The sequence below is a fragment of the Acomys minous genome (assembly GCF_964271855.1).
Source record: "Acomys minous genome assembly, chromosome: 6".
NCBI lineage: Eukaryota > Metazoa > Chordata > Mammalia > Rodentia > Muridae > Acomys > Acomys minous.
Genome location: NC_140487.1, coordinates 37,999,938 through 38,023,889, shown reverse-complemented (window position 1 = coordinate 38,023,889; position 23,952 = coordinate 37,999,938). Strand labels below are relative to the sequence as shown.

Below are 23,952 nucleotides of genomic sequence, written 5' to 3'. Positions count from 1 at the left end.
AAACAGCTGTTGCCACAATTGGGGAGTTTGTGGAACCTGCTGGGAGTGGAGATTTGCTAGAGAGAGTGGGAGTGAGTCATGAGGATAGGACATGAGGTTCTGTCTCGTGGCTCTACTTCGTTTCTGCTCTTGCTTCCTGATTATGGATACAACGTGACCAGCAGCTTCTTGTCCTGCTGCCGTTACTTAACGTTCCGTGGCTGACTGTGTTCTTCTTAAACTGTGAGCCCAAATAAAGCCTTCTCCCATTAACTTGCTGTTGCAATGAGAGAAATAATAATACACTGGGCCACTGGGTAAAGATGGAAAACAAACGTGCACCATACCATCAAGTATTTTTATAAGTAACAAAATCTTATTTTTAATTTTAATTTTTTTTTACAGAAATTCAGATATTCCAACAAATTTCTTTACATTTCCTGGACCTTAAAAAAATTACACACAACTTTTGGACATAATAGAACAGAATGAGAAAGGGACTCTTTTGAAGGTAAAAACATACTTCTTATAGTTAACATTTAGTGGCTTACATGTGCGTTATCTATGTACAAACGGTATCACCCATGACCCATCTTCATAGCACTGTGGTATGCTAAATTACACTTAGGTTTTATGGCAAAAAAACTTCTTAACATTTGCATGTGGAGAGGAAGCACTTTTTATTTTTATTTATTTTTTAAAACATTACTGCTAATGATGATGTAGAACCCCAGACAGAATCACACTTTACATGGATTGAAGGAAACTAACAACTTCTGCTTTAGTGTAGAAGTAGAGATGCCTCCCCTTAAATAAAAGGTGGATTTTTAAAAAGTTGTGTGTAATTAAATTTAGTGACTAGGGTATTCTGAACGCGTCAGGGCAACTACTGCTTCAAGCGACAAATAGCTCCCAGAACGACTAATGCTATAGGTATAGAGAGAGACCAAGCGTTCCTTTAAGTTGGGGAAGCCACAGCTCTGTGAACTGGGTTTTACTTGCGTGAGCACTTGAGTGTATCTGTAACATACTTTTAGCCACTTGGAACATTTGATTCGGGGTGGAGACACGGCTAGAATTATGAGTGCGGTCTTATGTGAGCAGAAGAGCAGGCAACCCTGACTCCTGTGTCACCTCCGCCCGACGCCGTAGTGACAGATGCTACTTTAACTTTGCTCTGAGCCTGGAGTGAAGGCATCTAGATGTGTGCTCAGGCACAGAACACGGGCTGGCTTCCACTGAGCTCCCCTCATGGGCACTTTGGCTTGTGTTTATCCTCAGACAATGGGCTACTTCAAGATCAAATATTTCTCTATTGTTGGACTTAGGCGGGACATGAGGGCAACAGTTGGGGGGTCCTGGGAGGAAAAGATCCTTGAAGACAGCTTGGGTAGTTTTCCAAAAGGAAAAAAAAATGATGAGAATTTTCAAAATCAACAGTAATAAACAGAAGGTAACTTATTCCTAGCAAGTTTTTTTTTTTGACATGTGTAAGTATATAGTTATTTACTGCTAAGGCTATTAAGATTTTATTTATTTTGTTAGTACCACTTACGATCATTTAGAAGTAGATTTAATGGAACAATTTCTTTTAGCAAAACAAAAATGAGTATATGTCAGTAAAGGAAATAAAGAATATGGATTTCTAATGACATATAGAATGAAGAAATAGAAAACTCATATTTTAGATATCTATTTATAAAGTGTATTAAATTCCTATTCATATACTAGGGAGGATTAGAAAAAGTGTTTATTTGATAGCAGCCTATACATTACATGAGAGAGCATCCAAGTGAAAATAAACTTTCTGTATTGTTCAGCGTTCCTTGGTGCTGTTCCAGCACTGATGGGGAGATCTATGTTGCTTGGGGACCTGTGATGTAATGATGTACTTCCTGTGAGTCCCAGTTCAATGGAGTCATAGCACATGGCAGAAACATTCCCGTGGTGAGAACTCGTACGGACAGATTAAACTGAACACACACTTGGTAAGAAGTTTGGAGGACTAACTCTCGTAATAGGCAAGTGTTTGGGACTAATTGCACAGTGAGATGAGTGGACATTCCTGACGAGGAACCAAAGAGCGGAGGCATTCTTTGATAAATGACAAGTGATAGGCATCTTGGCTACCGAGACAGGAATAATCTAGAGCTAACTGCCCTTTTATTTCATTTAATAGTATTGAAAGATTAAAGCTTTTTATTTTTTGTTTTCAGTTTGATTTAAAAAGGACAGCTTATAAACCTCAGTACATATATATTTTACACGTTAATCCTAGCACGTTTATATTCGTCTCTCTTAAACTATTTCCTGAATATGGTTTTCATGAATGTTATCTGATCTTATTTAATGACAGTTTCCAATGAGCTGGTGTTTAATCCGTGACCATAGCGCCTCCCAGAAGAATCTCTCAATCTCTGCAGATCTACACCCGAAGTTGCTTTGAAGAGTGGATGGTTCACTTTTGTGCATATTCGTCTCTGGACTCTGATCTCTCCCAAGCGTCTTCCTTCTTGATGCTGATGTACAAAGCTGTTTGTTTAGCTGTTATTTGACTTGTTTTGTGCTCATTCTAGAGAATATTGGCTTAACAGAACTGTAGAGAGGAGAGGGAAGAGAGAGAGAGAGAGAGAGAGAGAGAGAGAGAGAGAGAGAGAGAGAGAGAGAGAGAGAGAGAGAGAAAGGGTTAGGGGAAGAGAAAAAAATGCATCATTTTCCATCAGCAAGATTTTCACATTTTTGTCATTGAATAATAATGCCACAGTTGGGGCTACAACTCTATAGAGGGTTTGCGTAGCATGCACAGGATGATGCCACACCTGTCATCCCAGGACTGGGGAGGTGGAGGGCAGCCCTGGCTGCAGGAGACCATATCCTCAAGATTAAATATCCTTCCCATGCCAACCAATAATTCGAATGCACTTTGTATTTCTTGCCCAAGACTTTGTGCAATCTGACCCATTATAGACACAGCATGGTCTTCTCAACAAGGAGGGGGCTTCATAAAATGCAAATATCCATTTTGGTTGGGTCTGTTGGCTGCTTTAAGGGAGAGGGAAGGATGCACAAGCACCACAACACTGCCTGGCACAGAAAATGTCTCAGGCGTTTTCCTTTTCTTTTTCCTCCCTGTTTTATTTATTCTACATGACATTGTGACAGATGAAAAAAAAAAAAGACAATGTATGAATCATTCACAAATCTAATCACCTTTAAATACCAACTGCTTCCTTCCCAGTTTTTTATATTTCTTATGCAAATGCACACTCATTTTATAAAGCTGGAATCACAGCACAGATGATACTGTTTAACATTTTAAACATTACATTAAAGTCTATATAGTTAGCACAAGCCTCTAATGGCTGTATAATATTCCGTTCTACTCTCATATTTTTTACAGTCTATGCTCAACACTCCATTCTCCACAATTTCACTCTTTTCAAATGTATAGGCAGATTTGGATTACTTTCATCTTGGGAGATGTTGGTCATTGGGAAAGGGTCTTACCATATAGCCTAGGCTAGTCTCAAAGTCATAGCCGCTTTGCTTCAGTTTCCAGTGTTCTGGAATCGAAGACATCCAACCCCCGCCCCCAACCCAGCTGGCATAGATTTTTATTTCTTGTTATTATATTAAAAAAAAAAAAACGGGCCTCTTTGCAACTAAAGATGTCTGTTCTTTAGGACAGATTAGAGAATGACACTTTCCATTTTCGCCAATGAAATTGAAAACTGTACTGGTGCTACCGTAACTTGACCTCAGCTCTTCTCATGATAGCCTTTGGCTCAATGATCCTCTGTAGAACAGGAGTTTGGGTCCGTGGAGCAGCTGGCTGTGGTGTGGCACAGCTGGGCTGAAAGGCAACAGGCTGCTTGGTTTTGCAGCACAGTGCTTTAGAACGCAAGATGAGCCCCTGGTTTCTGAGTGCTAGAAATGCTGCTGAAAGCCCCAGTTATCATCTGCAGGGCTTTAAGGCAGCTCAGGCACATTACGATCTTAATGAACTTGCCTCAGCAAGACAATTCAGTTACTGTAACGTGCCCAGAACATACAGAGGATGGCTGAGATATGTTCATGCTGGAACGATGGCTTGTCTATAGTGGTTTTGTGAGACTAAGTCATGCTGGCAGAAACCCCACTGAAGGGAATGGCCTCTCTAGACACCATGGAAACTGTACAAGGAGTGGTGGGTTCTAGGTGGTCCTGAATCTTGAATGGCCTGCTGTGCAACTTTGAGCAGAGCCCGGAAGTTAGGTTTGTGGGTCCAGGGTTCTACCAGATGGGTTTGAACGCATCACTCTGAAGATCTTTCTATTTGAAGTCCACACAGATGAATGCTTGCATTTTCCAGTTGGGTTGTGCCAAGTGCTAGCCAAGGATGACAGAAAAGGAAATACAGGGAAGGCAATATGGAAAAGAGTTGGGGCTGGAGGGATGGCTCAGGGGTTTAGAACACTGGCTACTCTTCCAGAGGACCAGGGCTTGATTCCCAGCACGTACATGCCAGTGGGCAACCATCTGCAACTCTAGTCTCAGAGGACGGGATTCTCTCTTCTGGCCTCCATGGGCACCAGGCATGCATGTGAGGTACAGACATAAATGCAAACAAACAAAAAAAAAGGATACACACCCCCAAACAAACAAAAAACAAACAACAAATAAACTACATCAGCCAGTGGTGGCATATGCCTTTAATCCCAGCACTTGGGAGGCAGAGGCAGACAGATTTCTGGGTTTGAGGCCAGCCTGGTCTACAGAGTAAGTTCCAAGACAGCTAGGGCTACACAGAGAAACCCTGTCTCGAAAATCAAACAAGCAAACAAAAATCCAAAGTTAATTAAACAACCGATACACGAAGGAGAGGCTAGGACACGGAGCTCTACTTGTGTGTGAAGAAGAAGGGCTAGAAGATGCTTTCTTTTTTTTTTTTTTTTCTTTGATGGTCTCAAAGATGCTAACCACTGTGGAGAAGCATACCTTTCTGTGAGTCATTTGTGAATAACCATGAACAAGAGACCATTTGTTTCTTTAGCTCAAAGCTGCCTAGATTGGCTTTATGCTTACAGAGTCATTGGATGAAGCAAAGCAAGTGAGATGATCAGGGAAGAAGTACCTGTGTTTAGTGCTGTGGGCAGGGTGACATCAAACCTCAGTGGACCGGACTGGGAGAAACGGGAGTTGGAAAAGATTTTGATGGGCCCCCAGAGGAGGGTACTCATACCTAGGTGGGAGGGAGCTGTCCACAGAGCAGGTGTCTTTGTGTGTGTGTGTGTGTGTGTGTGTGTGTGTGTGTGTGTGTGTGTGTGTGTGAAGATTCTGAGCTTTCTTGTGGGAGCAGAACCACCTGTAGCCAACCTCAGGGGAGCCCTGCCCATCTCCCCACTCTTTGGGCCCACATCCCAAGGCAGGACCCTGGTCTGACAGACTGATTCTGTCCTGATGAGGACAGATCACTGGACAATGAGTCTTGGATCTATCCTTTCCTGGGTCACCTATGACTTTCACTTGGTTAAATCTCTGATGGACCCCTCACTGTAAGATCACTACTGATCACTCAGGTTTTTTTTTTTTTTCTCCTGAATGGTCTGTTCTTTCCTTGACTTTGATGGATGCTGGGCCTCCTCACCCAGGCTACCAATGGCGAGCTGAGGAATGAATGGGAAATTATGGCATGAAGCAAGTGAGCTAGGTGTCGACTGGGACAAAGCAAGTTCAGTGCCTAAATTTCAAGTATAAGAAATCACATTTGGAGGGGTGGCTCGTGTCTGTCGGCCTCTCTGGTTTTTATATCTTGTGTTCTACTTGCCTGGTCCTGGCCCGCCTCTCCCTGCAGGCTGCTCATTACAAGGTTTTCTGGTTTACTTAGACACTGCTATGCCTGGTATATATTTTTTTTTCTCTTCCTAGTGTATGACAGCACCATGCAATGGCAACTCCAGGGCATGTGGGAGTTCTGTAGCTCACCAGGATGAAAATAACCAGAATGTTTGGTTCTAGTGGGGCTCAGAGCACAAACACTCCCCACATAATATCCGGAAGCCATTTCACCTGAGGAGCAAGATTAGTGCGCTATTGCTCTTGCTCGTACGGTATGCACAATGGGGCGTTTCCACCTGAAAGCCAGGCACACAGGTTTGTGAAGGGCATGGGCAGAAGGGAGAAATAAAAGGCAAGGCTGTTCTCTCCTCCTGTGGCCATCTCTCCTCTGCTCATAGCTATCAGGGCAGTTTGCAGAATGAACTGGAAGCCTCCATATGGCTACACCGTAATCATTGCCTTGTAAAACATTTTGCTCTTTTCAGGATTTTTTGCTAACATTTTTCATGCACCATGGATATTGCCCATCGGGGAGGCAATTTAAAAGATGTCACATTCTCCCAGGTTTGCACAGAGCAGGGCTGAATAAATAAGTTATTCAGTGCTGCCTTGGATCTTTGCTCAGTCGGGTTTGACCTTGTAACATGTCATGGGCTCTGAGTTGCCCACGCTCCACTGCCAAGGGCCTCTTTGGGAGTCCTTTCTGAAGCTGTCATTTGAGTCACTGCCCAGGAAAGGAGCGTGTACAATAGCCACACTGTCCAGACCACCTAAGTAACGCTTTGTTGGATTTTCTCTGTGTTTACTGATGTTGAAAGGTCTCCTGGGGTTGGTTTCTGCTGGTCATGTCTATCTTGCTTATTCATTTAGGGTCTGGAGGCCCCTCAGTCAGGACACCTGGGAGTGGGAGGACAGGGCAGGCACTGTCTGAGTGAGTAATGAGAGAGGCTAGGCTTTTTGGCACAATGGCTCATGAATCACAGTTGTGAAAATTGAGTAAGTGGGGGAGGGGGAATTCCAGCCCACTTTATTCTCCCTGACTAAACATGTTTTGCCATTTTCTTCCACTTTTATGTTTGGAACCCTTTCCGCTTTTGTCAGGGACCCGTGACTCTACTCATCTCTGGGAGGTAGGCTGTAATCCCTTATGATCAGCAACTACCTCAGAAGTTTTCCTTTAGCAGAATTTTATTTCTTTGTCATCAAGGTCTTCTATGCTCCAATCTTTAAACCAGCCTGGTCTTTAAGTATTTGCTGAACCAGTGAAGGGAGTAAGAAGCAGAAGACTCTCTCTCCATCAACGCAGTCGGGGCTTCTCATACTTTAGTATGCACAAGAATCACCTGGGTACCCTGCAGATGGTGCAGAGTGGTACTGGGTAGGCCTGGGGTGGGCCTGAGTCCGCGGATAACTGTAATCTCCCAGGCAAAGATGATGCTGATGGTCAGATACCATGCTCAGAGGAGTGAGGCGTTAGACTTAACTCTGTTAGGCAGAATGAACTATTCCCCTTTGAATTCCTAGCCTAATAAGGAGTTGGATATACAGCAGGTGCCCAAACTGTACCTGTCCAGGGGGCCCACTCCTGTGATCCTAGCATTCTGGAAGCAAGGGCAGGAAGATCTCTGTGTTTGAGGCCAGCCAGCTCTACATGTGAGTTCCAGACCAGCCAACACTAAATAGTGATAACCTTTAACAACAACAACAACAACAACAACAACAACAACAACAGCAACAACACAACGAAAAGGTTTTTGTCAAATGCACAGGACTCTGCCACAATCTGGTGCTGAAAACCTTTTGCAATTGGTAGAAGGTCCAAGAGACCCTGCTGCTCCAGAGCTTTTGGGACCTTTAATCCCTTTAATTCCCTCTACATCCATTAATATTCTGAGCTGAGAGAGCAACATGGGTGAGGAGTTCTCTCATCCGGGTCTATATGGGAAGATGTTTTCCTGTCTGCTTTTAACACTAACTTTTCCCCAGTGCAAATAGACAGGCATTGAAGAAATGGGCTAAAAGTATACCCCCAAGACAGTCCTAGGACATATCTTTCTTCCCTAAGGCTCATGTTTTTTAATTAAAAGAGTATTGCATTTAGCTGTTTGCCAGAGTGTGGGGCAGTGCATGCCATGGCACGTGTGTGGAACTGGTTCTCTCCTTCCCCTTGTGAATTACAGGGCTTGAAAGCTCAACAATAACCTACTTACTAATAAACATTTTTCCATCTATTACCTTTATGGAGAGAGTTTCTGGGTTGGGAGAATATTTTGTTTTAAGTTATATCCCTGGACGGTCTACTCTGATATTTCTGTACTTGTGTGTCTGCTAGTTTTATTTAGTGCCCAGTTGCTGCCATCTCCTCCTGCTCTTCTTCCTATTTTTTCCTTTGGAGAAATGAGATAGAAATAAAACTACTGAATGATCCCTGGGTTGAGAAAGAAGTAAATTAAAGACTTCCTAGAATTCAATGAAAAATGAATGCACAACATACCCAAAGATATGGGACACAATGAAAGCGGTGCTAAGAGGAAAGTTCACAGCACTAAGTGCCTTCATAAGGAAATTAGAGAGATCAAACACTAGCAACACAGTAGCACACCTGAACGTTTTAGAACAAAAGGAAGCAAACACACTCAAGAGGAGTAGATGGCAGGAAATAATCAAATTCAGGGAGAAAGCAATAAAATCGAATCAAAGAGAACGATACAAAGAATCAGTAAAAACAACAGTTAGTTCTTTGAGAAAATCAAGACAGACAAACTCTTATCCAAACTAACCAAAAGGCAGAGAGAACATAGCCAAACTAACAAAATCAGAAATGAAAAGGGCGGCATAACAGCAGACACCAAGAAATACAAAGAATCATTAGGTCTTACCTCCAAACCCTACACTCCTATAATTGGAAAATCTAAAAGAAATGGACAACTTCCTTAATAGATACCATTGACCAAGGTTTAATCAAAATCAAAAGACCTATAACCCCTAAGGAAATAGAAGCAGTCATTAAGTCTTCTAACCAAAACAAACAAACAAACACCCCACAAAACAAAACAAAAATCAAACAAAAACGAAAAACAAGCCTAGGGCCAGATGGTTTTAGCACAGAATTCTACCAGACTTTAAAGATTTATTTTACTTATTATGTATAGCATTTTGCCTGCATGTGTGCCTGCCCTGAATAAGAAGGCACCAGATCTCATTATAGATGGTTGTGAGCCACCATGTGGTTGCTGGGAATTGAACTCAGGACCTTTGGAAGAGCGGCCAGTGCTCTTAACCTCTGAGTCACCTCTCTAGCTCCTCTACCAGACTTTAGAAAGGCTAACACCAATACTTCTCAAATTATTCCATGAAATAGAAACAGAAGGAATATTGCCAAACTCATTCTATGAGGCCAAAGTCACCTTGATACCCAAACCACACAAAGACTAAACAACGAAAGAGTTTTATACCAATTTCCTCATGAAAACTGATAGAAAAATACTCAAAATATTTGCAAACTGAATCCAAGAACACATCAAATACATCATCCACTATGGTCAAGTAGACTTCATCCCAGAGATGAGAGAAGGTGGACTGCAGAGTCCAGAAGGCAACCCACCACCTGTGACTCACTAGAGACGTGACCAAAAATGAAGGCTTTCAGTAGCAGTGGAATCCATCACGGACCAGCTGCCGGTGGTTAAGCACAAGTGAGGGAGCCCGAGAGGGGTTAGCCCACAGAAATCTAGGCCTTCCTGAAGTGCGGATGTGCCAGATCGTTTCCTCAGCTTGCAGCCCTCTGGAAGCAACGCTGTGCTCCTCGGTAGTCCAGTTTGTGGCCTTCGCTCACTGTGCCAACCTCTTCTGAGTTGCCCACCTCAGACCTCTGAGTGCCCTATCATAGCCTCACTCAGGCACTCAGGCCTTCTGTTGGGAATGTAAGGTAAACATCACATATGGTTCAACTCTCCCAAGTTGCTGACTGGAGAAGCATATCCTGGGTTTCCCCTTTGGCCCAAGGCTTCCTTGTCAGAGCCCAGGTCATCCTCTTGGCTCCAGGAGAGCAAGGGCCATCTCGGATATACCTGTATCCCCAGCATGTGGTGGGCAGGCCCAGATAACCAGAAGAAGAGCTCAGATTACAACCCAGTTCTTCTAACCTAAATACTGTACAGTCCTTCTCTGGCGGTTTGAGTAAGAGTGGCCCCCATAGGCTCAGAGGATTGAATACTTGGTTACCAGGGAGTGGCACTATTGGAGAGGATTAGAAGGTGTGGTCTTTGAGAGGAAGTGTGTCACTGGGGGTGGGCTCTGAGCCCAGAGTCTAGTTCTTCCTGCTGCCTGTGAATCCGGATGTAGAACTCTCAGCTCTTCCTCCAGCACCATGTCTGCCTGTGTGACCATGCTTCCCACCATGATGGTAATGGACTGAACCTCTGAACTGTAAGATGGCCCCAGTTAAATGCGTTCTTTTATTATATTTGCTATGGTTGTGGTGTCTCTTTGAAGCAACAGAATTCTGACTAAGACACCTTCCCTAGCCCTTCCCTGGGTATGATGACCCCTTACTGTTTTCCATCTTTATGACATTAGTTAATTCACTGGATTAAGACTATGTTGATCTTCAGTGTTCATTTGTCAACCTTAGATAGTGTCTGTTGACTCTCAAGTAGGAACTTAAGGCTCCTTGTCGCTTCCTTTTTATCTTCTTTCTCTCTCAACTTTGAGTTGGTTGCCATTGTGAGTTTTAATAATTGCGTTCCTTTATCTTATTTTCTCACTCTCTGGCTTCTGGCAGGCTCAGAGAGTCTCTGCTTGTGGTGCTACTGTGTGACTGTTTTCTTTTTACCCTATACTTTCTGTTGACCATTTCAAAAGAATTTTTAAAAATTAAACTTTAGCTTAGCACTCATAACAATGGATTTGTTCTGGCATCTCCACACGTATGTGCGGTTAGATTTTGTTCTCATCTGTTTTTCCTCTCCCACTGCTATCCTATGTCCCCTTCACTGGATCCCTCCATTGCCTTAGTTAGTCCCACTCTGCTTTCTCATCATATGTGTTCCCAGTACTTCTCTTTTCTTTCCTCTATCTCAGGGGCCCCTTTCCAGTTTTTATATCACACCATACAGACACACAGACACGAAGACACAGACACAGACACAGACACAGCCTGCACACAGATGAACCTCTCAAAACAACAACAACAACAACAACAACAACAACAACAACAAACTCCAAACCTTGGCTTGCTATATGGATATTTGGACAGAGTAATCAGTGAAAACAGTCCAGAGAAGATAACATCTTCTTCCTTCTGGAAAACTTAGACTCATCGCAAATATGCAGTTATCCCTTGAGAAAGTCTAAAAAACTTTATCAAGGTTAGCTTAAGATGTCTGTCTTCTATGTGTCTATACATGATTATACATACATACATACTTACATACATACATACATACACACATACATATGACTGACTTCACTGTAGCATGACATGCTTATTACCTACAGAGGTGTCTTCCTTACTGACATGTGTGTTTCAATGACAGAATCAGGCATTTTTATCTTTTTAGCTCTTTGCATACAGTAAGCCCTACTTGCTGTGGGGTGCTTGTGGTGTGTGTGTGTGTGTGTGTGTGTGTGTGTGTGTGTGTGTGTGTGTTGTGCATGTGTGGTTGGAGGCAAAAGGATGACTTTGGATGTCCAGCTCAATTGGTCCCCATCTTATTCCTTTGATAATTATTCCTTATTCCTTTCAGCGACAGACCTTTTACTGAACCTGGACCTCGGCTCATGGCCAGCAAGCTTTGGTGATCCCGCCTGCCAGACTGGCCCCCGATTCGGTGAAAGACCCTTATCTTACTCATCTCTCTCTGTTTGCTGGAACTTCTTCCTTTAAACGCTGCTTTCGTTTGAATCACTGGAATTCTGGGTCTGAGGGCTGATTACAGAGGCACCTGTGTTCATTACATTTTTGCCTCAGTCTCCAGACTGCTTGAATTACAGTGAGATTACAGGCACGTGTCACCATGTCTAGCTGATAAGGCTCCAATGTGACAAGCTAGACGGCCACTTAGCCTCCAGCTCGGCTATGTCTTACGAAGAAGTCATCTCGTCTCTTGCTACGTGCTGTGAAACAAATGGCAGTGGGAGTGGGTTAATGCCCATCTCTGTGGTAACATGTGAGGACATGCCTGCCAGCAGAGCAGGCGTGGAAAAAGAAAACACCGTGGCTTTTCTCTGAGGCACAGGAAGAAAGTCTCCAGGCGGAGTGGGCCAGATCCACTGTACGTGCTGAGAGGGAGGGGACTGCCCTGTGGATGCCCTGAGTCTTCCGTGTCGCGACCTCAGAGACGCAGGGAGGGCTGAGAGAGTTCTAATGTGGTTTCTGGAATGTGCTCAACTTTCAGCGAGAGCAGTTTAGACCCTGGGAGATTCCATTAATAGAATTTTGCAATAGAAAAGCTTCCTCTTGCCCAGTCTCATTAGCTCTGTTTTATGTTCAGTAAGTGGGTAAAAGCCAAGTTGTGATTCTGCAATTGTGAGTGCATAATTTCCAGCACTTACAGTGTAGAATAAAAAAAAAGTCTTTGCCCCTCTAATATGTGCAAAAAGGGGGTCCAGAACTTCTGAAATGTCCATTGGTTTGAATGAAATGAGGACGGACTTTATGCCTCAGCCACCATAAAACACCGTGAAAGGCATAGAGAGCAATCAGTAGCTTCGTTCTTTCTTTCTTTTTTCTATTTTTAAAAAAGATTAATTTATTTGCTGTTTATACAGGATTCTGCCTGCAGGCCAGAAGAGGGCATCAGGTCTAACTATAGATGGCTGTGAGCCACCATGCGGTTGCTGGGAATTGAACTCAGGACTGCTGGAAGAGCAGCCAGTGCTCTTAACCTCTGAGCCGTTTGGCTATCCTGATAGAACTTTCAAGTAACTTTCCAGCCAGTAGCCATCATTTCTTATGTCTCTTAGTTTTGCTCCATTCATTGAACAGATATTAACTGGGTTCCCACGACAGGTCAGGCACTGTTCTAAGCACGCGGCGGTGGACAGAGAGAGCAAGTCCCAACTCTCATGTAGTTCATATTCAAATTGGTAGAAGAATAACAAATATGTGCAATGCATAAGGTGATTGGAAGTAATATGAAGAAAAAATGCATTGGGGCAAGAGGACAGCAGCTTGCTATGGGGCAGGTGATCAGGGAGGGTAAGGGCACAAGAGGTGCAGGTGTTGGGCACCTTCCAGATGTGGCGTCAGCAAAAGAAAAGGGGGGGGGGACATGGACGAGGCCAGGGAGCAGGAGAAAAGAGAACGGTGTCAGTGCTGGTGCGCAAATCCTCAAAGACTATCTGGCCGAGGCACTGTACTTTGAATTGCTTTTCTTTTCCATCCCTCTATCCCCTGCCCCCAGCACCAAGTATTGCATCTCGGGCCGTGTGCATACCTAGTCTAAATGCAGTGGGAAGCCACTGGGCTGCAAGAAATGGGGGCTGGAGAAGAGAATTGTGATGAGAAAGGCTCATAGTGGGGATGTGTAGCGGCCAAGCCATATGGGGTAAGGGCGAAGGCAGGAAGCACAGCATGGAAACAGTGCAGTGGTCTGTGTGAGAGACACTGCTGCTCGGACCAAGCTGGAAGTGGTGGAGGTGCCAGCTTCAAGATGCTAATTTAGGCTGCGTGCGATGGCTCATAGTTGGGATGCCCTCACTCTTGGAAGGCTGAGGCAGGAGACGATTGCTCTGAGCTTGAGAGCATCCTGGGCTACACAGTGAGATGCTGTCTTAAAAGAAAAAGAAGTAGATGATCGTTCAGGGTTTAAGTCATCCATAGTAGGTTGTAAGAGGCTGATTAAGGGGCGAGAGGTGGGGAAGGCGGGCAGGGGAAGGAAGGAGAACGGAGTGAGAGAAAGTTGGAAAGAATCATTTGATTACCAAGTATTTGATCTTTTTACTTTTTGGAAAGTGAGCTATCCGAGGAAAGACATAAAGTAGGCCACTAGACAGGAAGATCTGGAATTCAGGTAGACAGGACTGCACACATATTTGGGAGTCCTCAGTTGCACAGGTAGTACTTAAAAAACCATGAGATTGGAAGAGTCCACTGAAGGGTGGGGGCAAGAGAAAGAGGTAAGATGAGGTGTCTTAGGGATTCTACTGCTGTGATAAAACAACACGGCTGCCAGGCACGGCGGCGCACACCTTTAATCCCAGCACCAAGGAGGCAGAGGCAGGTGGATCTCTGTGAGTTTGAGGCCAGCCTGGTCTACAAAGCAACTCCAGGTCAGCCAGAGCTCTGTTATACAGAGGAACCCTGTCTCAAACAAGACAAGACAAAACAACAAAACAAAACAAGACCTCAAACAACTTGGAGAGGGAAGTTTATTTCTGTTTACACCTTCCACATCACAATCCATCATCAAAGGAAGTCAGGACAGGAACTCAAACAGGGCAGGAACCTGGAAACAGGGGTTGATGCAGACTGCATGGAGGGGTGCTGCTAACTGGCTTGCTCCCAGTTGCCTGATCAGCCTGTTTTGTTTCTGTTTTTGTTTTTGTTTTTTAATACTCCAGGATCAGGTGCCCAGAGGAGGCACCAGTCACTAAATAAGAAAATGCACCACAGGTCACTTGGATGAGAACATTTTCTCAGTTAAGGTTCTCTCTCCCCCAAAAATGACTCCGTCTTGGTCAAGTTGACATAAAACCAGACGGCACACAGGGCCCAGATGCTTGCTGAACCTTTGTAGGAAGAAGAAGTGGCCTAGAAGCAGATAAGAGCATGGGCCTCGGGCCACCATCACCTCGGCAGTGTCAAAACATCATAGGGATGTTTGAGCTCTTACCTGGTGGAGCACACGATGGCAAGGCAAGCTGACACCAGCCGCACAGAGCGTCAGCACTGATGTGTGTGTGTGTGTGTGTGTGTGTGTGTGTGTGTGTGTGTGTGTGTGGTGGTTGTTAGGGGGGAGGGGTGGGGGGAGGGGGCAGAGGGATGATGACAGACATTTGCGAGGGTTGTCCCTCTTTTCCCCCTTCCTCCTATACCCCCTCATTGGTTTTCCTCTTCAATCTACCCCCTCCCCCCATCTATGACTGTTTTGGGGCTGACTGTGGGGTGACCCCAGGGCAGCCTATATGTGCTGCCAAGTTCCAGACCTTCCTTTTCATCCCTCAGGAAGGCTTCCTTCTCTGAGGCCTGGGCCACAGCTAAGGGCTTTCTGTTTTCTTTAAACATCCATCCCACACATTCCACTAATTGGAAGTTCATTACAGCTCGCAAATGTCAAAATGCAAATTCTCCTAAAAGTAGAGTTTATTTGTTCATAGTTCAGTGTGAGTTATTTTAATCAGATAATCAGTTAATTTTCCAGCTAACAGCTGGTTGGGATCAGCTTGCGCTACATTCTATTTTTAAAAAAATCTTACTATGGCGTCCATGAGGTGACTTGGTGGGTGAAAAGGCACTTGCCATCAAACTGAGTTTGATCCCTGGAACTCATATAGCGGAGGGAGAGAACTGACGTCTGCAATTTGTCCTTTGACCTCCAGATTTGCTCACACGTGCACTCCACTTGGCACTCACCTACCCACATACACTCATACTATTGAACACAAAGAAATGTGTAAAAGCTCAAAAAAAAAAAATCTCACCATGAATATATAGCTGAGATTCTCAAGCTTTATCTGAGCGTGTAAGATTTCGTTTAGAAAATTCATTGAGTATACATTCCTATGTCATGTCTCTAGAAATTTGTAGGGCTCAGATGCTTCTGACACAGAGTGGTTTCTGAGCTACACTGGGGACATTGAGGGAGGGAGGGAGGAAGAGAAAGGGCGTTGGGGATCTCTGTGGGGAGGCCCTGGATGAGAAGATGCCAAACAAAGACTTTCCAACGGACAAGAAGGTCTTAGAATAACTCCGAGGAAGGAGAGAGAGAGGAACTGAGAGGCCACAGAAAGGAATGGAGTCAAATATCTTCTCTGTAGTGGTGCTGGCCCACCAGGAGCCCACTACAGCTCCAGGTTTACGGGTGTATATTGCAGAACTCAGCAGTTACCATGGCAGCGGGGATATGGCTAGGAAGCCAAGTCCAGGCTGGATCTCTGAACGCTTGCTCTCTGACTGAAGGAGGCTCTTATGTGTGTTTGCACAGTAGAGAGGCCAAGCCTGGAACCTAGTCCCTCAGCTCAGCCACTGTGTACACTGTAGAGTCTGCACAGCCAAGGGCTGAAAGCTCAAGCTCAAGAGGAGTGTGGTGACTGGTCCAGGCCAGACACAGGAGAGAGGAGGTGGGTGTCAAGTCGTGTCCCTTAACAACCATCACCGCTCCTTCCCGCTCCCAACCGCCAGCCCCCTCCCCCCCTGCAGCAAAGAAGTCCGGAGGAGAACGCTCAATGAGGAACTGAGTCATAGTTCCGAGGAAGGAAATAGGAAAGACTTTATCACCAGGATGAAAAACTGGGACATCACCTGGGGAGCCGAACAATGACAGGAACCCCGGGGAGAGCTGGGTTTCCCAGCCTCCGTCTCGCTGACACGTTGCAGGGGAATTTCTGAAGTACGCGACAGACAGTCTTGTAACCGACACTGCTGCACACCCCTTTCGTCCTGTCAAGGCTGGAGAGCCCAGCTTCGTTTTCGTTCACCAGTAAGGAAAAACCAAAACCCCCCGCAGGCCACTGAATTCCCTAGGCTGCCTTCTATTTTTAGACGCAAGGCTGCAGAAACAATGGGCTAAAAATAGAACGGTTTCTAACGAGGTTCAGCGTGTACCGCTGCTGGGGGTGGGGGGCACGCGGATACACGCTTAATTTAAGCTTATCCACGATGAAATCCCTTTAAGAAAGATATTGTTTTAGGTGACTATTAATGTCAGGCCGTTGTTTTGTTTTTCTGAATTCTCCAATATGAGCTCTTTGACAAATACTTTGGAAAGGAGAAAACATTAGGCTGTTTCGTGAACGCTCTTATAAACTTTATTTACTTTTATTTTGTGAATGTGTGTTCATATGTGCGTGTGCCTGTGTGAGCGTGTGGAAACATGTGTGTATGTGCATGCACGTGTGTGTCTGTGTGCATGCATGTGAGTATGTGTTAGTGTGCAAGTGTGTGCGTGCGTGTGTGTGTGTGTGTGTGTGTGTGTGTAGATCAAAGGACAACTTTTAGAAATGGGTTCTCTCTCCCTGGGATTCCGTTGTCCAGCTCAGGTTAGTGAAGCTCTTTTGGTAGCTGAGCCATCTTCCCGCCTTCTTCGTAACTTAGACTCCCCTGAGTCCTTCTTGTTTCTAGTGTGTAGGGAATATAGAGTGTGTCTTTACCTTTCTCGTCACCACTTCGTCACAGTGGCGAGGGTATTTGAAATAAAGATGGACCCAGTACCCGATTAGCCTGGGAATCCGGGTGTGGACCACATCATGTGGTTGAAAGTCTTTTAAGAGGCGTTGTTAGAGTTGGGGGCTGGGCTCTGTCGATGAAACTCACCTTGACATCACCATCACTGAGCACGTCTAAGACCTCAATGGTCTTGGTTAATATGGATCTGTTTTGTCTGGGGTTTTCTGGGAGGGATTAACAAGCAATTAGCAGTTAGGTGGCTTTTTTTTTTTTTTTTTTTTTTTTTACCATGGATAGATTCACTAATGATCAGGAAGGGCTCAGGACCCACGTTTTGAGTGTAGCAGGTGTCACTGTTTTGTGTCTGAATGCAGGGAAGGTGGCAGGGGGTGTGGTGATTTGGGAGTGGGGACAGAGAGGCACTGATGTGGTCAAGGAAAGAAACCCAGGGGAGTGCCTGCGCTAACACGCCTTGACCTGTTCAGGTGGAATGTGGGTTTTGCTGTGAAAAACAGAGATGATAATTCACATAGTTATGCTGTGGGGCTCTGAGACCCCAGCCCTGTGGGGGTAAAGGTCAAATCCAAGTCGTTACACACACTGGGGAAACACTCTATCAATCAGCTACATCACTAGGCTGGTTTTTCCCCCATAGTTTTTCCAGACTGGCTCTTCCATAGTCCAGGTTGGCCCTGAACTTACCATATACCTGAGGACGGCCTTAAGTTGAATCTTCTGCTCCTAGCCCAAAAGCACTGAGCATCCAGGCATGCAGATCTTGATTTTTGAGACAAAGTCTCAATATGAAGTGTTTGGTTTCAGACAATCCTCCATCTCTATCTGCTGCAGGGCCTGGCTGGCATACCCTGCCCTCTACCCTGAATTCCCCAGGCCAGGAACAGGGCTCCCCTGCTCCCAGAGGCCCTTAACTATATAACCCAGAGAGCTTTCCTTCTGTGGCTCTCCTCCTCTTCTTCTCCTCCCTCTCTCTGTGTGCTCTCCACACCCTCCCCCCCCCCCCTGCCCCTGACTCCCCCTCCCCCGGCATGGCTGCTGAGAGCTGCTCCCAATACACCTGGATTTGTATACTATAGCTTCATCTTGTTCAATCATGTAGGCTTGCTCTGAGCTTCTAGCCTGGCTTTGAACTGGTGAAAGTTTCGCTTCTGTGCCCTCATGCTGCACTTCCGGGAATCTCTTGGTACCCACCCACTGGGCACGATGAGAAAGAATTGCTTTGGGCAAAAAGGCTTCCTTTTAGAATGGAAACACTCTCAGCAGAAAGATGGCCTTGATAATCTCTCCCACTTCTTTCTATAGAAATCAAATTTTAATTAAAGTAAATGAATCAGATTGCGATTATGAGCAACTGTGAATTGTAGTATCCAGACGAAATGCTTTGCAGTGCTGTTAATTGGTATCAATTGTGATTTGTTCAAATTAATTTGCTATCGAATCAGATTAACACTGTGAACATTCTAATAGGAGAAATGAGGCGAGAGCAGCTGCCATCTGTTTTTAGATGACGTTTTTTTTTGGGAGACTTACGACATGTCTGGGCTTCCCTTCCGTTCACCCCAACTGCTGTGTTTACCTTGGTAAGGGGATTTTGCTTCAGGGCTCGCCATAGCCATCTGCCCCTTCTTTTCAGCTCCCCTACTCTCACAATTGCTCCTAAAAAGCAGGTCAGACTTCGCCCTCACACTCTGCGGTCAAGGAAGATTGCCTGTTAAATGGAGCCAATCAAAGATCTTGCCAGGGGTTCTGCCTACCATCTGACAGACAGAAGCAGGTTCATGGTTCCCGCATAAAAGCTCTTCAGAAATGCAGGGTGAGTGAAAGACAACAGAGGGAGAAGTAGCCCAGCAGGGTTCACAGGTCAGGGAGTGGATCACCTACCTCACTCACTGTGACCTCAGCAGGATCTTCTACAAACAAAAGTCTGACTGCTGCTCCTGGGGTGTGCTTATGTCCATCCAAGAAAAGTAGTACATGGCACTCAGGATCATGATTCTGAGGCCACCAAATTGCTGAGTAAGATCCCAGGCCACCAGTTGCCAGGTGCATGACCTGAGCAGATTACATAACCCCTTTTTCTTAAATCTGCCACAGGGAGACAGTAATAGCACCTTCCTCTTGAAATTGATGCTATGGGTGTGCTCAGAAAATGCCTCGGTCAGGAGTCCCCAATGCTGCCACTCTTTAATACAGTTCATCATGTTGGGGTGCAACCAGAAAATTCTGGTCAGTGCTTCTTCATAATTGTAATCTTGCTACTGCTATGAATTTTAATGTAAATGTCTGATAGGCAGGATAGCTGATATGTGACCCCTGTGAAAGGAGTGGCGCCCCCACAGGCTAAGAACCACTGGCCTACAACCCCAGTACAACTTTGGTACTATAGAAGTATCAGCTAGCCACTTCCTTCACTCAGCTAACAAGCAGGTGTAGGGTTCCCTCTCTGTAAAAGCCCATGAAGAGAGAAGCCTGGGGTTAGGCACCAGGGGTCCTGGGCAAGCTCCATCACTGAGCTGTATCTCCAGCCCTGAACTGGGGACTCTGACTGTCTGTGGTCTGTGACTCCCAGCAGAAGGAAAGGGAATGGGCTGTTTTTGTTTTTGTTTTCCCTTTTTCTAGTGACAGAAAATAGCACCACCGCTGGAAAACTGGTTGAGGTTTGAACTCAAAGGAGGTGGCATTTAGAGAGTGCTTGCTGTCTCTGCGTTGCTTTGTCTCCCTTTACATGTGATAACTGAAAACAAATCTCAGGAAGCTGTGGAAGAGACTCACTGGCCTGGTGAGTTCCAACTTGCAGCTCCCAAGAATGTGCAGCTCTGTCCTGTCCTGCCCCTCCCCGCCCCTCCCCCCTCCCCGCCCCTCCCCCCTCCCCGCCCCTCCCCCCTCCCCACCTCTCCCCCCTCCCCTCCTCCCCACTGCCCTCCTCCCCTCTCCGCCCCTCCCCCCTCCCCCGTCCCGTCCTGCCCTGCCCCTCCCCGTCCCTCCCTCCCCCTCCCCCTCCCCCTCCCCGGCCCTCCCTCTCCCGCCCCACTTCCGCCCTGCTCTGCCCCCTGCAGGTCCGCCCTGTGAAGCTCCAGGGTTCCCAGGGCAAGCAGTGTAGGACAAAAGCTCTCACCCCAGGCCTCTTGGATGTCTACACAATCACATCCTGGCGCTGCTTAGGGAAGGTCGCCTAAATAGGAAGGCCTTTCTCCTCTCTCCAGACTTCTCCAAGGTCCTCCTTTCCCCATGTCTGAACTCGGGGAATCCTGACGCTGGCACCATTAGTCAAGCTTCTCCCAGAATCACCTTTACCGAGCTGGACCTGACTGTTACTTCCTGATGCCAAGGAGTGGCTATGGAAAACATTTCTTCTTATCAGTTACAAGAGTGTTGTCAATGACACCGCCCCTTAAATCACTCAGCAACTGACATAAATGAAGTTCCCTCCCTAGGAAGTCCACTTAGAATTCATCCCCGGAAGCATCCCCCTCTGCCCGTGAGAAAACACTTCATTTTCATTTCCCGTAATGACAGTAGTCATGTCACCAGACAACGACGAGGCTCTCACACTCAAGTCTGATGCCGTGCCACTAGAGTGATCTTTATGACTAGTGCACGTCAGGCGCGCTCCGCTCTTTAGCTCTGTTACTCTCTGTTCATTTTATTGGCCACATCTACTACAATTACTCATCGATTAAGTATGTATATAGACTACCTGCACGTTTCATTGTAAGTGGGATCAAGTTTTCTTTTGGATATTTATGTATGTCTTCTGGAAGGACCTGGGTGATGACTGTGGTGGTTTGAATAAGAGGGGCCCCCATAGGCTCACAGGTTTGAATGCTTGGTCATTAGGGAGTGGCACTAGGGGTGGTGGTGGTGGTGGTGGTGTTAGGAGGTGTGGCCTTGCTGAAGGCAGTGTGTCACTTGAGGTGGGATTTGGGGTTCAAATGCTCAAGCCAGTCTCTCTCTCTCTCTCTCTCCAGGGAGATGTTTTTCTTTATAAGAGCTGTTGTGGTCATTATGGTGTCTCTCCACAGCAATAGAAACCCTGACTAAGGCATGACAATGTTGAAGATCTATCAGTTCGTTCAAAAGTTTCAGTTTTTGAGACAAGGCTTCAATATACTGCCCCAGTAGACCTTAAATTCGGTCCAGGCTGGCCTCAAACTTGTGATCCCCCAGCCTCAGCTTCCCAAGTGCTGGGATCTCAGGTGTGTAACTGCCATGCCTGGCTATAGGTTCTAACTTCAAAGTAACGTCTTTCCCCAGGGGCGTCTCTCAGAAGGAGAGTCAGTTGGAGAAAGGAGGCTGGAAGCAGAAGAAGTTTCTCTCCCAAGGACCACAGAATGAGTGGTTCTCTCACAAGGGCAGGGCTGAGGCCAAGGGTTGCTCCTAAGTCAGAGCCACACACCTATCTTCAGCTGGCCTCTAGCTAATTTGGTGGAATCACTTCTTTAGGGGTTGGCTCTTTCTGTTGCTAACCCCGGCGTCATTACCCTACATGGCCCTCCTCAGGCCTGCCCTTGAAAGCAAAAAGAGCTAAATGCTCCCCCACATCCAGTTTGAGGGTGCCCCTTGTCTCCTTCTGATGCTTGATGGATATAGGCAAAATCCTCATAAGAAGCCCTTGAGGAAGTTAGAAGTGACGAGATGGCCAAGTAAACGTCCCACACAGATTAGTGTGGAAGCCACAGAGTGACAGAGCAAACCTGGGGCTAACCATTGCTCCTTTGGCCTGTTTTGTAGCCTCTTAGCAGGTGAAGTGGTTTTTGTTTCTGTTTTGGTACTACCTTTATTTATTCCCCCTTTTCTTTCTTCCACAATAAAATTTGATATATAACCTGGCTAGTATAAAATTAAAAATATGGGCTTATATGATATTGTAATAAAGTCCTTATGGGTAGTGACATTTATCTAGTATCTTTTATTATGCCCCTTTTCTTAAAAATACAAACCAAGGGGCTGGAGAGATGGCTCAGCGGTTAAGAGCTCTGACTGGTCTTCCAGAGGTCATGAGTTCAATTCCCAGCAACCACATGGTGGCTCACAACCATCTATAATGTGATCTGATGCCCTCTTCAGCACTGTATACACAATAATAAATAAATCTTTAAAAAAATACAAATCAAACAAACAAAACCAAAACTAAATAACTAAGGGGACTGGGGATACAGTTCAGGGGTAGAGCAGCTACCTAGCGTGGCTGAGGCCCTGGGTTCAATTTCTAGTATCATTAAAAACCAGAAAAAAAATACTCCAAACACTTTGATCTCAAACTATAAATAGCACTTAATTGCATGTGGCAGAGGAATGCCCAGGCTTCTCAGGAAAGAGTCCTCTGCTACTGTGGTGATATAAACATTGTCCAGAGCAGGGAACAGTCAAAATGAAGAAGATTATAATTTCCTGCCTGCTTCAGGCTGGATTCTTAGTACATTCCATGTGTGTGTGTCACTGTCACTGTGACATAGGCCATTTAAGTATTTGATTTAATTTCCTAGTTCTTAGTGAATGCACGGGGAGAATGGCAGAATAGAGAGAGAGGCATCCACTGGCAGAGTTTGGGGTTTCCTCTATGGATGATTGACATTCGAGGGGTAACAGAATACATCTTACGACTTGCAGTCTGTTGCTGTACAGTCACCTCTCAGGCACTGAGCATCCGCTTAGTTCTCCCTGTAGGGTGTGGTGGAAGCTTTTGGGGCACTTTGGGACAAGGCAGCAAGAGGGAGAGGCTGGTGGAAAGGGATCTTCCAAGTCCACCCTGAGGCTGCCTTAGCCAAGAACACAGGGCTCTGTTTAGCTCTGTGCACATCCAGGGCCTCTTAGGGTGTCATCCTCAACGCCCTCTATTGGTGGTACAGAGCTTGATCAGCCTGGATGAGCAGACTTAGCAAACCATTGGCTTTCCAGTGATAACAAATACTTAGCCAGCAGTAACTATATCACAGCATCCATTTTATTCAGCACTATATTATTTGAGATCCAACAAACACTAATGGTAAGAGGCCAGTATTATGTGCTCTGAAGACCTTCTAGTTTGAGTCTCTTTATTGGCCATGAAACCTTTAGAAGGGATAGCCAGGAGGTGGATGGGTGGACCTTTGAGTGTTACAGCCTGGCTTCTGGTTCTGGCATTTCTCTGCTTCTGGCACACCGTGATGTGATGGGAGGAGCCTCTGCCTTATGTTCCTGTTTTCATGACCACCACCATCTCTTTCGACCACGGCAGACTACGACTCTTTGAAAACCATGAGCCATAACAAACTTTTCCTTTCTTGTTTCTGTTGGGGGTTTTGGTCACAGCAATGCAAAAGTAACTATGCCATCTGAATAAAACCACTAGCCAGTTAAATGTCTGGAAAAATTTTAGTTAGTTTGTTTTTTTTGAGACTGGGTTTCTCTGTCTATGTAGCCTTGGCTGTCCTGGACTCACTTTGTAGACCAGGCTGGCCTTGAACTCACAGAGATCCACCTGCCTCTGTCTCCCCAAGTGCTGGGATTACAGATGTGTGCTATCATGCCCGACAAATTAAAACTTCTAAGGTGGTTAAATCTGTCACAGTTTCATTTAAGAATTATATTTATTTAGAAAAAACTCCACACACATATATGTAAAGATTATTATTGACATAATGACAGTCCACATTTCTTCTAGAAGGTTTAAAGCCATGCACTCCGTGTGTGTGTGTGTGTGTGTGTGTGTGTGTGTGTGTGTGTGTGTGTGTGTATATATTTATTTATTGTGTGGTGGTGTCCTTCCATTTGGGTAGTGGCTATTCAGTATGAGTAATCAAAAGAGTCTACCTTAAAAATGTGATTTT

General features: G+C 45.5%; 1 protein-coding gene across 2 annotated transcripts in view; it reads right to left on the bottom strand.

The window, feature by feature from the left end:
* Positions 1–333: 333 nt before the first annotated feature.
* The window catches only part of LHFPL3 (LHFPL tetraspan subfamily member 3), a 470,489-nt gene continuing 446,870 nt past the window's right edge, over positions 334–23,952 (bottom strand). For both annotated transcript variants that reach the window (XM_084788072.1, XM_084788071.1), the window contains one exon: positions 334–2,575. Coding sequence is in view for 1 of the 2 variants with exons in the window: in XM_084788071.1 (XP_084644197.1) it covers positions 2,547–2,575 (29 nt within the window). In the remaining variant the exon portion in view is untranslated. The remainder of the gene's footprint in view (positions 2,576–23,952) is intronic.